Here is a 13,238-nt window from a genome sequence, read left to right on the forward strand (position 1 = left end):
TGAGGACTATTGTAAAAGCTCTGTGCATTGGCGTCCTGCAGCAGGGAGTGATAGGGAGGGCCACTGGAGGAGCTGGAAAAGGAATAAAGGGGGGAAAAGGGAGAAGATGAGTTAGCAGCAGCAGGAAAGAGGAGGAAGCAGGGGAGGCGAGATGAGTAGGGGCCTGAGAACAAGTCAATCGTATTTCTTGAGTGCTTACTCTGTGCAGAGGGCTGTACTAAGCACTTGGGAGAGGGAAGGACTCTTGGAGATTTGCCTTCATTGAGGCTTTGAAGAAGAAGAGGGTTGGGGTCAAGCTTTAAGGAGGGAGTTCAGTTGTGGATGGTGCAGGCATCTTGTTCATCCCTTCCCCTTCATATCCAACAGACCACCCTTCTCCCCTCCTTCAAAGCCTTCCTAAAATCACATCTATTCCAAGAAGCCTTCCCCAGACTAAGTCCTCATTTACCCTACTTGCTCTCCCTTCTGAATCCCCTATTTATTTTGAACTGTACATTTTAAGCCCTTTACCCAGCCCACTCAGCCCCACTGCACTTCTGTTCACATCCTTACCCTGCCATTTTCCCTAGCAGTAATCTACTTCTTTATTGGCATTTGTTTCGAGCTTACTATGGTCAAGCATTGTTCTAAAGAGCAGATACAAGTTAAGTTTACCCTGTCTCCCCCTCTGGACTGTAAGCTCTTTCTGGGCAGAGATCATTGTCTACTCTGGCTTCTGTACTTTCCCAGGAGTTCAGGACAGTGCTCTGCCCACAGTAAGAACTCATAAAATTGGAACAAGGAACTGAAATTCAACTCTTGTACTTGTGTCTTTCTTGATTATCTTACAGGTACTTCAGTGCTTAGTAAAGTGCTTGGCACCTAGTATGCGCTTAAGAAATATCACAATTATCAGCTCACCAACTTAATCCTCATTTTACAAATGAAGTAACTGAGGCTCAGAAATGACTTGCCCATGGACGTGCAGCAGACAAGTGGCAGAGCAAGAATTAGAACCCAGGTCCTCTGACTCCCAGGCCCATGCTCTTTCCATTGGGCCACGTTGCTTTTCTATGATGATGATTTTTTGTAGTAGTAGTAGTACTACTATTACATCATCCTGACTTGGTTAGAGGAGAAACAAGACTATGTTCCCCTAGGCTGTGGCTACTCTCTTTTCTAACCGGGCAAATGTCTCAAGTGGCAAAGTTCAAGAGAAGAAGTGCATATATTCAATAACCAACCGCTCAAGCTAGCCTATTCAAGTTCTAAGTTTTTTAGTGCTCCTTGGATCTCCCTGGGACACAAGGGTAGTGCCAAATGTCTCGTGCCAGGCTCAGTGAGGGAAAAACTATTCCCTTTCACCTATAAAAAGGTGCAAAGTAACATTTGGGCCACAGCCTAAAGCTTTTGGGCTCCCTCTTTCCCCCAGGGGTGAGGTACATAAAAACCTTTATGCCTCCATACCCAGAAGGCTAATCTCTAACTGAAATTCCTCAAAAGAGCCTGACCCATATTGCTCCTCTTTTCTTCCACATTTTATTTTCACTTTTTTATGGTATTTATTAAGTGCTTACTATGGACAAGGTGCTGTATCTAAGCACCGGGGTAGATTCAAGGTAACAGTCCCTGTTTCACAAAGGGCTCACCATTTTAATCTCCATTTAATAGACGTGGTAACTGAGGCAAAGAGAAGTGACTTGCTCAAGGCAACCCAGCAGACAAGTGACAGAGCAGGGATTGGAACCCACATCCTCTGACTCCAAGGCCCAGGCTCTTTCCACTAGGCTACGCTGTTTCTCAAGTTTATACACTAAATGCATATGGGTGCCTTTCCTTTAGGGTCACTTCCAATAAGTAAAAGGCCGGTGACAAAAGTACCTCAATTGGCAAAAACGATAAAATGCGAGGCTGAAAAGGTTTGAGATGATTCAGTGATCGGTTTTGTGCTTCTCTGGTAGTAAAAGGAAGGAAATCAACATTCTTGTCTACTTGTCTGGTCTGAGTTTGATTTAGCTAAGTGATTAAGCTAATGGCTAGTTCCAAAATTGCATCCGAGTTCAGTAGTCAGAAAGGAGCAAACAACCTGCGAAACAGGCTGAACTTTAGTAGGAACATTTAAAGCAACTCATTTCCATTGACTCTTGAAAGTTCGGCAGATAGTATTTAATATTTCGCCCTCCCAAAGGGTTGTTTTCAAAATTTAGGTGGGTAGGCTACTTACTCCTCCCTAATAGCAATGGAAGTTATGTATGACAAAAGGAAATAACACTCTCAAAGTACTACTTACTGAGTAACATATTCCAAAGTCACTCTTGGGCCATGAACTCACAGAACAAAGAAAAATGAACATTATATAATGGATTTACAGTTTCCAGTTTTACACATTTACAGTTATAAGCCTTTGACCATTAGAAGTGACATATTCTCAGTGATTTTTGTAGTTGATTACCAATAACAGATGTTAATCTGTTTTTCTTGAAAATGGAAGGCTTATTTCCTGTGTTACCTTAAATAGGCAGGCAGATGCTATAAACTCTACTAAAAGCATTCTTATTTCTAGAAGGGAAAACAGTGGGGAAATTTTTGGACTTTGCATTTCCTCTTAAGTGAGGAGACAAGTAGGCATTTTGATATTTAACCCCAAACCGGGTAAGTTCCCTAGGAGGGGAGAGCAATGAGAAAGCCCGATGGTCTACGTGCAAGGAAGCCTCATAGGCAGCGTCATTTTTGATAAAATATTTACTAGACTGATGTAATGGATAGGTTCATTTCAGTGAAATGAAACATATACAAATAGACCAAGTCTTCTTTTGAATAGTTCTTCATCCTTCATTATCCTGTTTCCTCACCACCATTCTCCCTTTCCTATGCCCATTCAACCACATTTTTCTCACTTGAACCCTCTCCCTCTGAAACTCCTAAAACTGCGAGAAGCAGCATTGTGTGGTGGTAAGAGCATGGACGTGGGAGTCAGAGGATGTGGGCTCTAATCCCGGCTCTGCCACTCGTCTGCTGTGTGACCTTGGGCAAGTCACTTAACTTCTCTGTGCCTCAGTTACCTCATTTGTAAAATGGGGATTAAGACTGTGAGCCCCACGTGGGACAACCTGATTACCCTGTATCTACCCCAGCACTTTGAACAGTGCTGGACATATAGTAAGCACTTAATGAATACTATAATAATAATAATTATTGTTATTATTATTATTATTATGAAAGCAATGCCCCGGCCCCCACCGGCCAGCCTCCTCAGCTGGGGTGTGCCCTTTTGTCCGATTCCTCCTGGCTGAAAAGGTGAGGATGAGGAGGAGGTGATGAGCAATGCCTCCCTCTGCCTGGCTTCCTGATTGTCTCTGGCCTGGGGATTCAGGCAAAGTGGGGATGTGAGAAGCTGTTTCAGTGTGGCTCAGAGCATGGCCTTGGGAGTCAGAGGACGTGAATTCTAATCCCACTTGACTGCTACGTGACCTTGGGCAAGTCGCTTAATTTCTCTGTGCCTCCGTTACCTCATCTGTAAAATGGGGATTAAGACTGTGAGCCCCACGTGAGACAACCTGATTACCTTGTATCTACCCCAGTGCTTAGAACAGTACTCAGCATATAGTAAGTGCTTTACAAATACCATAATTATTATTATTCTGGCACGCTCCATCTCCAGCTGTACAGCCCTACTGCTGCTGCCATTCATTTTGGGACTACCTGAGCTAGACCAATGGGCCCTGAATGAGGAGCAGGAATTTCCTGGTGTGCTCTCCCAGGGAAGACCCTTAATCATTGGGTGAGTGTGGGGCAGGGACAGGGACTCCAGCACACTTGTCATTTGGCACTGCACACTGCCCTTCGTGTCCAAGTTTCACATCACCTCATCTCTCTCTTGCCTCCACATCTCTGTGATAATTTTCTTCTAACTACTGAATCCAGCCTCCTCTTTCCTTACCTGAAGGATGGACTGTTCTCCCTCTTCACACAATCCCTGTCTTGAACTATTTCAACACTGACAAGGATTTGAACGCAGAGGCCAATTAGGTATAATCAATGAGCCTTTAGGGGCCTACACATTCTGGCCGCAAACTACACCAAGACAAAAACCTCCACAGTACCAGATCACACCAATACTTCACATCGCTTCTGTATATATCTGTAAATTATTCATTTATATTAATGTCTGCCTCCCCCTCAAAACGGCAAGCTCGCTGCAGGCAGGGAACACGTCTAACAACTCTGTTGTATTGGACTTCCCATGAACATAGTATAATGCTCTGCAGACAGTAAGCGCTCATTAACTGATTGATTGACTGATTTATCCATGAGACCACCTGGAGTTCTTTCAAAGAACCATACTACCACGCTAACATTGCTAATATAATACACTATTAGCATAGGATTAAAAGGCTAAAAATTGAATGGAAGAGATAATTTACAATGAGATCCTTTTGTACATATGGTAGTAAGACAATACTTACTGATCCAAAGTCTTGTAATAGATGTCCAGGTCCTTGTTCACAAGCTCTGTCGTTCGCATAACAATCATCATTTCTCTGTGCTTTTCTTCTGCGTCCCGGAACTGAGGGTCTCGAAGTTCTTTCTTAAAATGAATGATCTCTTCCTCATAACCCTTCTGTCGCCCTAATGCCAAACTGAGGTTTCTCTTCAGAGTTTCTATCTTTTCTTCTAGCTTTTGATGCTCCCTGAAGAGACAGAGAAAATAAAAATACTTAAAAACATAAAACTACCTACAGTAGAAAAACACTTCCACTCGTAAATATACTATTTTAATTATTTTTCTAAGTAGAAAGCAACTTTTCAAGTACTATCAGGCGCCAAAGACCAAGGTGAACAGGTTCTCAGCAGGCAGCTTTTAAACTTTATTGTCCCAAGTCCTTCAGGAATTCAGAAAAGAATGCCTGACTTGATAAGATTTGGGTGGAATGTGTGACTGGAATGATGTCGGTAGGGTACCCAAGCAGTACATATGATGAATTAGAAGATGACAGACTTAAAACAGGGGGAAAGAAGAAAGGAAATGAAGATTCAGAGAAACACAGCTATGAATCAACCCATCAAAGGTACAAATGACTGGTTGGGAATGATGGCAAAAAGGTGAGCAGGATTGAGCAGAGCTTTGGGGTAGATTGAGAATGAGGCAAGTTAAAGACAGCATCAGACATTGCCTACAGATGGCACATGCAGTTGGCAATGAGCTGTGCCCCTAGCAGAAGAAACATGACTGGCAGTGGCGAGCGAGAATGAGGGATAGAGCACAAGTTACAAGACTACAGTCATTTCTTCTGTGTAGATTTTACGTCCGGAAGACTTGGACCTAGGCTTGTCTGTTGTTCCTGGTGGTCGAACAATTGTACTTACTGAGCACTTAGAGTGTGCCTAGCATTGTACTAAGCCCTTGAGAGAGTTTGATGTAACAGACTCAGTAGACAAGTTCCCTGCCCACCAGGAGCTTACAGCCTAATGGGGGAAACAAGCACTAAATAGAATTATGGATATGTGTAAGTGTTGTGGGGCTCAGGGTGGGGGAGAAAAAGGGAACAAATCCAATTGCAAAGGCCATGTAGAAGGGAGAGGGAGTAGGGGAAATGAGGGCTTAGTAGGGGAAGGGCTTCTGGAGATGAGATTTAAATAAAGTGTTGAAAGTGGACAGTGATGGTCTGTCAGATATGAAGGGGAGAGAGTTCCAGGCCAGAGACAGGGAGTGGACAAGGGGTCTGCAGTGAGATAAACAACATCAAGGTACAGTGAGTAGATTGGCATTAGAGGAGCAAAGTGAGCCACCTGGGTTGTAGTACGAAATCACTGAGGTAAGATAGGAGCGGGCAGGGTGATTAGAGTACTTCAAAGCTGATCGTAAAGAGTTTTTGTTTGATGTGGAGACTCCTGTAGAGTAGGGAAACATGAACTGAAAATTTTTTAGAAAAACCATCTGGGTATCAGAGTGAAGAATGGACTGAAGTTGGGAGAGACAGGAGGCAGGGAGGTCAGTCAGGAGGCTGAGGCAGTAGTCACTGTGGGACAGGATAAGTGCTTGGATCAGCACAGGAGCAGTTTGGATGGAGAGGAAAGGGCAGATTTTAGTGATGTGAAAGTAGACGTGACAGGTTTTGGTGACACCAAATACGTGGGTTGAATGAGAGAGATGAGTCGAGAATAATGCCACGGTTACGGGCTTGTGAGAGAAGGAAAGTGGTGCTGTCTACAGTCATGGTAAAGTCATGGGGGGGAGACAAGGTTTGGGTGGGAAGACGAAGAGTTCTGTTCTGGGCGTGTTAGGTTTGAGGTGTCAGTGGGATATCCAAGTGGAGATGTCGTGAAGGGAGGAGGAAATGCGAGACTCTGACTGCAGAGAAAGAGAGAGATCAGGGCTGTAGATTTGGGAATCATCTGCTTAAGAGATGGGCGCATATGTGCTTTCTCCCATCAGTAACGCATGAGCAGAGAGACTGGCTTACAGGCGCACATGCTCCAATCCTTGGGACTCGGAAGGGGGTGTGTCCTTCTCTTCTCCAGTTCCGGGGTCCAGCCAGAGCTCCATACTGGAGTCCCCAGTAAGCTACTCCACTCTCAAAAAGAACAATTTTTGGATGGCCCAAGTGGAAGCGCCAATCACACAAGAATTTCCTCAGCTATACCCACATGCTGAGAGAGGGCTCTCCATCAGAAAACTTACCTTCGAACCCAGAGACAGAGTCTGCACAAATTGAAAGAATAAAATGAAAAAGGCATTTACGTTTTCAACTGCAAAACTTGCATCTGTCCCATTTCTTTCGAAAGCTGCTTTCTTTCTTCTTCGACTTCTTTCAGCTCTTCATTTCTTTTCCTTAAAGTAAGGTTATCCTGAAGCCATCTTTCTTGTATCTAAGTGCATATTAAATAATAATCTGCTTAAGAGATCAGTTATATTACATACGTCTTTGGGACACAGAACTGTGACACTTTTGGAAGGAAATGTGCATTTGGAGTCACATTTTACATAACAGATCTATAATCAGAATGCACCTGAGATAAGTGAGGCCACTTATTAGAGCAACAGTATTTACTGAATACTTACTGTGTGCAGAGCTCTGCATTTTGCCACTCTTAAAATATACAATTTTGAGACGTGGCATGGCCTAGTGGAAAGAGCAGGGCCCTGGAGTCAGAGGATTTGGGTTCTAATTCCAGCCCCACCACCTGTCTGCTGTATGACCTTGGGCAAGTCACTTAATTTTTCTGTGCCTCAGTTATGGCATCTGTAAAATGGGGATTGAGACTGTGAGCCCTGTGTGTGACAGGGACCGTACCCAACTTGATTATCAACTATCTACCCGAGCACTTAGTATGGTGTCTGGCACAGAGAAAGTGCTTAACAAAAAAATCCTTATTGAAATCTCTCATCACCGGCAATTATTACTTCGGTAGTCTCACTAGATTATTCCAAAATGACACAGTAGCCACAAGCGATGAACTTCAAAGTAGTAATTACCACGGTCATACCAGCAATGGTGGCTTACTCTAGAACCACACTTTCTATGACAAATCATAGGTTTCCATGGAGTCTGGAGTTTTGGCCCATGCAGATGCGCTGAGTTAAAGTTGTGCAATTTTATTTTCCGGAAGTAAAAGGAAACAAATCAGGGCTTTTCTGGACCTGGTCCAGAAAATTCAGTGAATTTAAGCTGTCAGAAAACGGTCAATTTAGGTAAACGGTAATTTACTTAAAATTCATATCTGGGGAATTTCATCTGGAAATTTGATATTCACCCCACCCCAACCCCAAAACCCTTATGTAAATGTTTTTAAATTATATATAAATTATTTATTTGTTTATATTAGTATCTGTTGCCCTCTCTAAACTGTAAGCTCATTTCCAGCACGGAATGTGTCTGCTAACTGTGTTGTATTGGACTCTCCCAAGCACTTAGTAAAATGCTCTGTACACAGTAAGTACTCAATAAGTACCACTGATTGATATAAAGGAAAACTTGAATAACTGTTTCCCCGTTAGTAATAACTGATTATTTCTAGACTATGTACTAGAAATATCTGTTCTATGTGTGAATGAAACAAATAGTCTTTTCCTCTTTCTGTCTCTTCTGCCTTCTCTCAATTCCTTTCTCCCCTTCCTCTGGTTATTACTTTTTCTTTTTGGCTATGACTCTTTCCTTCTTATCTCTCATTTGTTCTCATCATCTTCATCCTAATTAGAATTTCAAGAGTGCTAAATTGATGCAGAGAGTTTTAACAAGTGTTCGCGAAGTTTCAAGAGACAAGGACCATACCCTAACCGAATGGGGGAGACTGGAAAGATGAGTTGCAAACACACATCAGGAAGAAGAGGAAAATCACAAACGATACCGAAAGAACCCGAAGTAGACCAAAAGATGAACAAATATAGGAAATAAACAGCTACATCCCTGAATGCTAGGGGAAGCTGAAAGGATGATCTGATAACGAAGGGAAGGATTAGTTGGGGAATGTGCTCCTGAAGGAAGCAGCCTTATAAGAGGGCTCTGAAGCTGGAGAGGGCCGTGGTTTGTCAGATTTGAGAAGGGAAGGAGAGTTTCACATAGGGGGAGGAAGGATGTCTGGTGGGTCAGAGATGGGGGAGTTGACAGCAAGGCACAATTATGAGACTAGCTTGTGGGGTGTGAAACCTGGGCGGCAGCCAACAAAGAGAGGGAAGGTTCAGCCCCAGCTGGTGGAGAGTCTCACTTATATCTGTCAATTAGCAGTTTTTGCTTAACATGGAGAGAAATGTGCAGCTACTGGAGGGGTTTGGATGGCTCCTGTTCCCCTAGAAGCACCTTCCTCGCTTTCACTTCCTCCTTTCATTTTCAAATGAGATGGTATTTTGGGTCCGTTTTTTCCCAAATTAATCTGGTTTTCTTCTCCTTGTTGGCCTTTCACCACTTTCCCTTGCTTTGTGTTTCACACCACAGGTGGGAAGCCTGGGTGTGCTCTTCCACAGGACAGAAGTCACAAGCCTCAGCACATACACTGAAATCTGGGCAGGCGGTTCGAATCTTACAATTCTGCTAGAACTTTACTCATACAGGCCAAACACGTATATGCACTACCAGACATAAAGTACCACTGATCTGTTTGCCAAAACTTACTTTTTGCGTATCGATATCTTGTCTCATTGTTCCCATGTCATTATTTATTTTTTCCCTTTGCTTTTCACACTCGCTGATTTGAGCTGCTACTTTATTTAGCTCAGATTCTTTTTGCTACAAAAAAGAGGAAATATTATAAACAATCGAAATCCAGATGGACGAATCAGTTTATTTCTTTCCATTTCAAATTACCTGTTTATAGTTTTCTTTTCCATCTTGAATGTAATCCTCAATGTCTTTCACGTGGCTACGGATATTTTTAATCTTTTCTTGGATATCGTTTAACTGGAAAAATACGTTATTGACAAAGATGATTTCTTATGGATTGGAAAATAATTTCAAAGGACTTATGATCAAGAAAATACCTTCAATATTATTACAAAATGACAATAAAACGTCATTCAAAAATTGCACTGAATTTAAAAGTTTGAAAACCAACAAAAACATCTTTTTTTTAAATGATGGCATAGATTATGATTACCTGTAAAATATAACTTCTTTAACGACTCTCAAACGTGACCTTTCTTCAACGATTAAAGATACTTAAAATACCACATTATCAAGTATTTTAGTATACTATAACTCCCCACCTATTTCAGGATTTTAAAAAATCAATCGATAGTACTGATTAAGCATCTACTACTTGCAGACCACTGTACAAAGTGGCTGGGAGAGGATAACAAAATAAATAGACACAATCCCTGCCCCCAAGGAGTTGAAAACAGTGTCTAATCTATGTCACAGGTTAAAAAAATTAATTTTACTTTCAGAAAAATCCGTCTAACCTTATCTTGTGCTATTTTATTATTCGTGTTCTTTTTGTCGATTAATTCTTCTTTCTCCTGTCGGAGTTTGTCTAGAGTAGCTTCCAAAGGAAATAGCTGTTCCTTAGCATCCTCAAGTAGAAAGAAGAAAAAAGTAATTAAAGAAAAGAACAGCATGGTACATTCTCTACGTTTATGGTACATTGCTTCGGGGGTGATTCTTAGGCTTAGACAGAAAAGTTTTGAATCACACTGTAAGATGCATAGGTGCCCTTTATTTATATTTATGCACAAGCCCGATACGCAAAATTAATTTCCAAGTAACCTTTTACCTAAAACTCTTCCCATAATAATAATAATAATAATAATAATAATAATAATAATAGCAGCATTTATTAAGCGCTTACTGTGTGTAAAGCACTGTTCTAAGCACTGGGGAGGTTACAAGGTGATCAGGTTGTCCCACGGGGGGCTCACAGTCTTGATCCCCATTTTACAGACGAGGTAACTGAGGCACAGAGAAGTTAAGTGACTTGCCCGAAGTCACACAGCTGACAATTGGCGGAGCCGGGGTTTGAACCCATGACCTCTGACTCCAAAGCCCATGCTCTTTCCACTGAGCCATGCTGCTTCTCTATTCCCTTGTGATGATGGAGTTTCCCGCAAGGAATGACAGATGAGTCTTGGTCCTGAAACCTTGGGACCAATAGCCTGAGGGAAGGGATGGTTTATAGTGGTAGTGGTTTGGGCAGCACCCCTTCCATTCTCTTCATCCCTGCTACTTGCGTGACTATATCCATATTAATGAATGGTATTGATTGAATACCTGACTGCACAGCACTGTACTGAGTGTCTGGGAGAGTCCAACAGAAGCAAAGACATGATTTCTGCCCTCAGGGGTTTAGAATCTAATGGCAAATGGTGAGTGCCCACATAATAATAATAATAAGAATGGGATGAATAATAATTGTGATATTTAAGCGCTTCCTATTTGCTAAGTGCTGGGGCAAATACAAATAATCAGGTAAAACACGGAGCTCACAATCTTAAATGGGAGGAAGAACACGTACCGAATCCTCATTTGGAAGGTTAGAGAACTGAGGCAAAGACAAATGAAGTGACTTGCCCGAGGTCACATAGCAGATAAGTGGCAGAACCACTTTTTGGTACTTCTGCTCCAGTCCTGAAGAAAACCATGACCCAGAAGGCAAAAGTGCCTCAGTTTTTTATTTCCAGGATGGCACCAGGCCAGACCAGAGTGCCTGGGATGTTATTTTTTTCCAATGGCATTTGTAAAGTGCTTACTACATGCCAGGCACCATACTAAATTCTGGGGTAGATACAGGCTAATCATGTTGGACACAGTCCATGTCCCATGTGGGGCTCACAGTCTTAATCCCCATTTTACAGCTGAGGTAACCAGGGCAAAGAGAAGTTAAGTGACTTGCCCAAGGTCACACAGCAGACACGAGGCAGACCAGTGTATTTCTAGGGAGAGAATGGATATTGAGATTTTTTTTGAGAGAGACATATAAATATCTGATACCCACTACATATATTAGGTGCCATAGTTATTGATGGTCACTAAAGATATACAATACCAAGAGGCAGAAAGAGGAGAGACTGCTGTTTCTAGTCTGTTTGATAATTTACTTAAAGGTAAGATTCAGTTTGCTCCAAGCTGACATTATTTAAAACTAAAAAGTGACATCTGAATTATTCTTACTTTTATCTCTCTGTGTAAGGACTGAACTTCAGTGGACAATTCCACTGTCTGCTCCTCTAGTTGCTGACGTCTTTGCAAGTTACTGGAGATTTGGAGTTTCTCTGATTTAAGATCATTTACTGTACTTTTCAGGCCTTGAATCTGTTCCTGCTGGTCCTGTATTAGCTTACGATTCAATTCCATTTTACTGGAAACTGCACAGAAAACACATTTTTATCAATAAAATACTGAATGATGGTAGAGTAATTCAGTTTATTTCCAACTGGGTTTGGAATAGGGTTTTAGGGGAGAGAAAAATACTATATAGAATAAAAAAGGGGGTGGGGGGAATCCCATCTCTCTTACCAGTATCCAGTTTGTGCTGTTTTTCCTGTTTTTCTTGGTTAACTTGCTGAACAGTTCGATCTAAATCAACTCCGTGTAATTTAGCAGCCTGTTGTGCTATTTTTCTTTCCACATCCCTAAGTTCCATCTGAAAAAAATGTCAGTCCTTTTTAGTACTTATTACTGTACTTCTAAAATTATCTGCAATAAGCTCATTTTCAGAATATTTATCTTGTTTAAAGGGACTATTTTGGAAAGTCAGAAGAAAAATAGGGTACAGAGCAAAAATGACTAGACACCTTGTAGAAATGCTCCATCTCCTCCTGAAAAATCTCCACAGGTTACCTATTTCTCTCCACCTCAAACAGAATCTCTGCCCATTGGATTCATGACTCTATAGTAGCACTCTCCTTCGTCCTTTTCTGGTCTCATCCTCCGGCTCACATTCTTTGCTCCTTCCAAGTTAACCTTACAACTGTCCCTGCTCTAGGCTCTCCCATCTGCCACCTAGTGCTCACACTGCATCCTCTTCTTGGGACTCCCGCCAGCTTCAAGTCCACCCCGTTCTGCGCCCAGGAAACATTCAGTAAATAATTACGAAGACAGTGATAGGAATTAAAAATATTCAAAAAATATTATATATTCAATTAAATATTGATGTACATTTCAAATATTACATAAAATACTTCACAAAGAACATTTAAGAGTCAGCAAAGGTCTGCCACTCAGAGAAGCTGAATTCTAATCATGGCCTTGGTAATTTCTTTTGCAACCCAGGAGAAAGCCCTTCCTAATAACAATAACAGTCATATTTGTTAAGCACTTAATATGTGCTAAGCACTGTTCTAAAGGCTGAGGTAGACACAAGGTAATCAGGTTGTCCCACGTGGGGCTCACAGTCTTAATCCCCATTTTACAGATGAGATAACTGAGGCCCAGAAGTGAAATGACTTGCCCAAGGTCACATAGCAGACAAGTGGCAGAGCCGGGATTAGAACCCACGTCCTCTGACTGCAAGCCCGGGCTCTTGCCACTAGGTCATGTTGCTTGCTCTCCTAATAAGCAACTCTCTTCCCCAGAAGGCGCTCCCCTCCTAATCCCTACTTCCTCATGTTGTCATCCCATCAACTAACTTTAGCACTTGTGTTTTTGGCTTCTTTATTCCATTTATATTCCATTTATCCATATATTTCTACATTTTTTTGGTGGGGGGAGGGGGTCTTACTTTTGCTATTACTAGTTGTATCTATGTCTGGCCTCCTGTTCCTACTGCTTGTGTACAATGTGACTCCCTGTCTCTCCCATTACATAGTAAGCTCGAGGGCAGAGACCAGC

General features: G+C 42.0%; 1 protein-coding gene across 1 annotated transcript in view; it reads right to left on the reverse strand.

The window, feature by feature from the left end:
• Nucleotides 1-13,238, reverse strand: part of RAD50 (RAD50 double strand break repair protein) — a 58,444-nt gene that overhangs the window by 20,614 nt on the left and 24,592 nt on the right. Inside the window, exons 16-22 of the mRNA XM_038772548.1 lie at nt 11,925-12,051; nt 11,580-11,773; nt 9,875-9,985; nt 9,282-9,374; nt 9,090-9,203; nt 6,722-6,849; nt 4,446-4,670 (exon numbers count right to left, since the gene is read on the reverse strand). Of these exons, the coding sequence (XP_038628476.1) occupies nt 4,446-4,670; nt 6,722-6,849; nt 9,090-9,203; nt 9,282-9,374; nt 9,875-9,985; nt 11,580-11,773; nt 11,925-12,051 (992 nt within the window). The remainder of the gene's footprint in view (nt 1-4,445; nt 4,671-6,721; nt 6,850-9,089; nt 9,204-9,281; nt 9,375-9,874; nt 9,986-11,579; nt 11,774-11,924; nt 12,052-13,238) is intronic.

Source organism: Tachyglossus aculeatus, chromosome X1 (genome assembly GCF_015852505.1).
Source record: "Tachyglossus aculeatus isolate mTacAcu1 chromosome X1, mTacAcu1.pri, whole genome shotgun sequence".
NCBI lineage: Eukaryota > Metazoa > Chordata > Mammalia > Monotremata > Tachyglossidae > Tachyglossus > Tachyglossus aculeatus.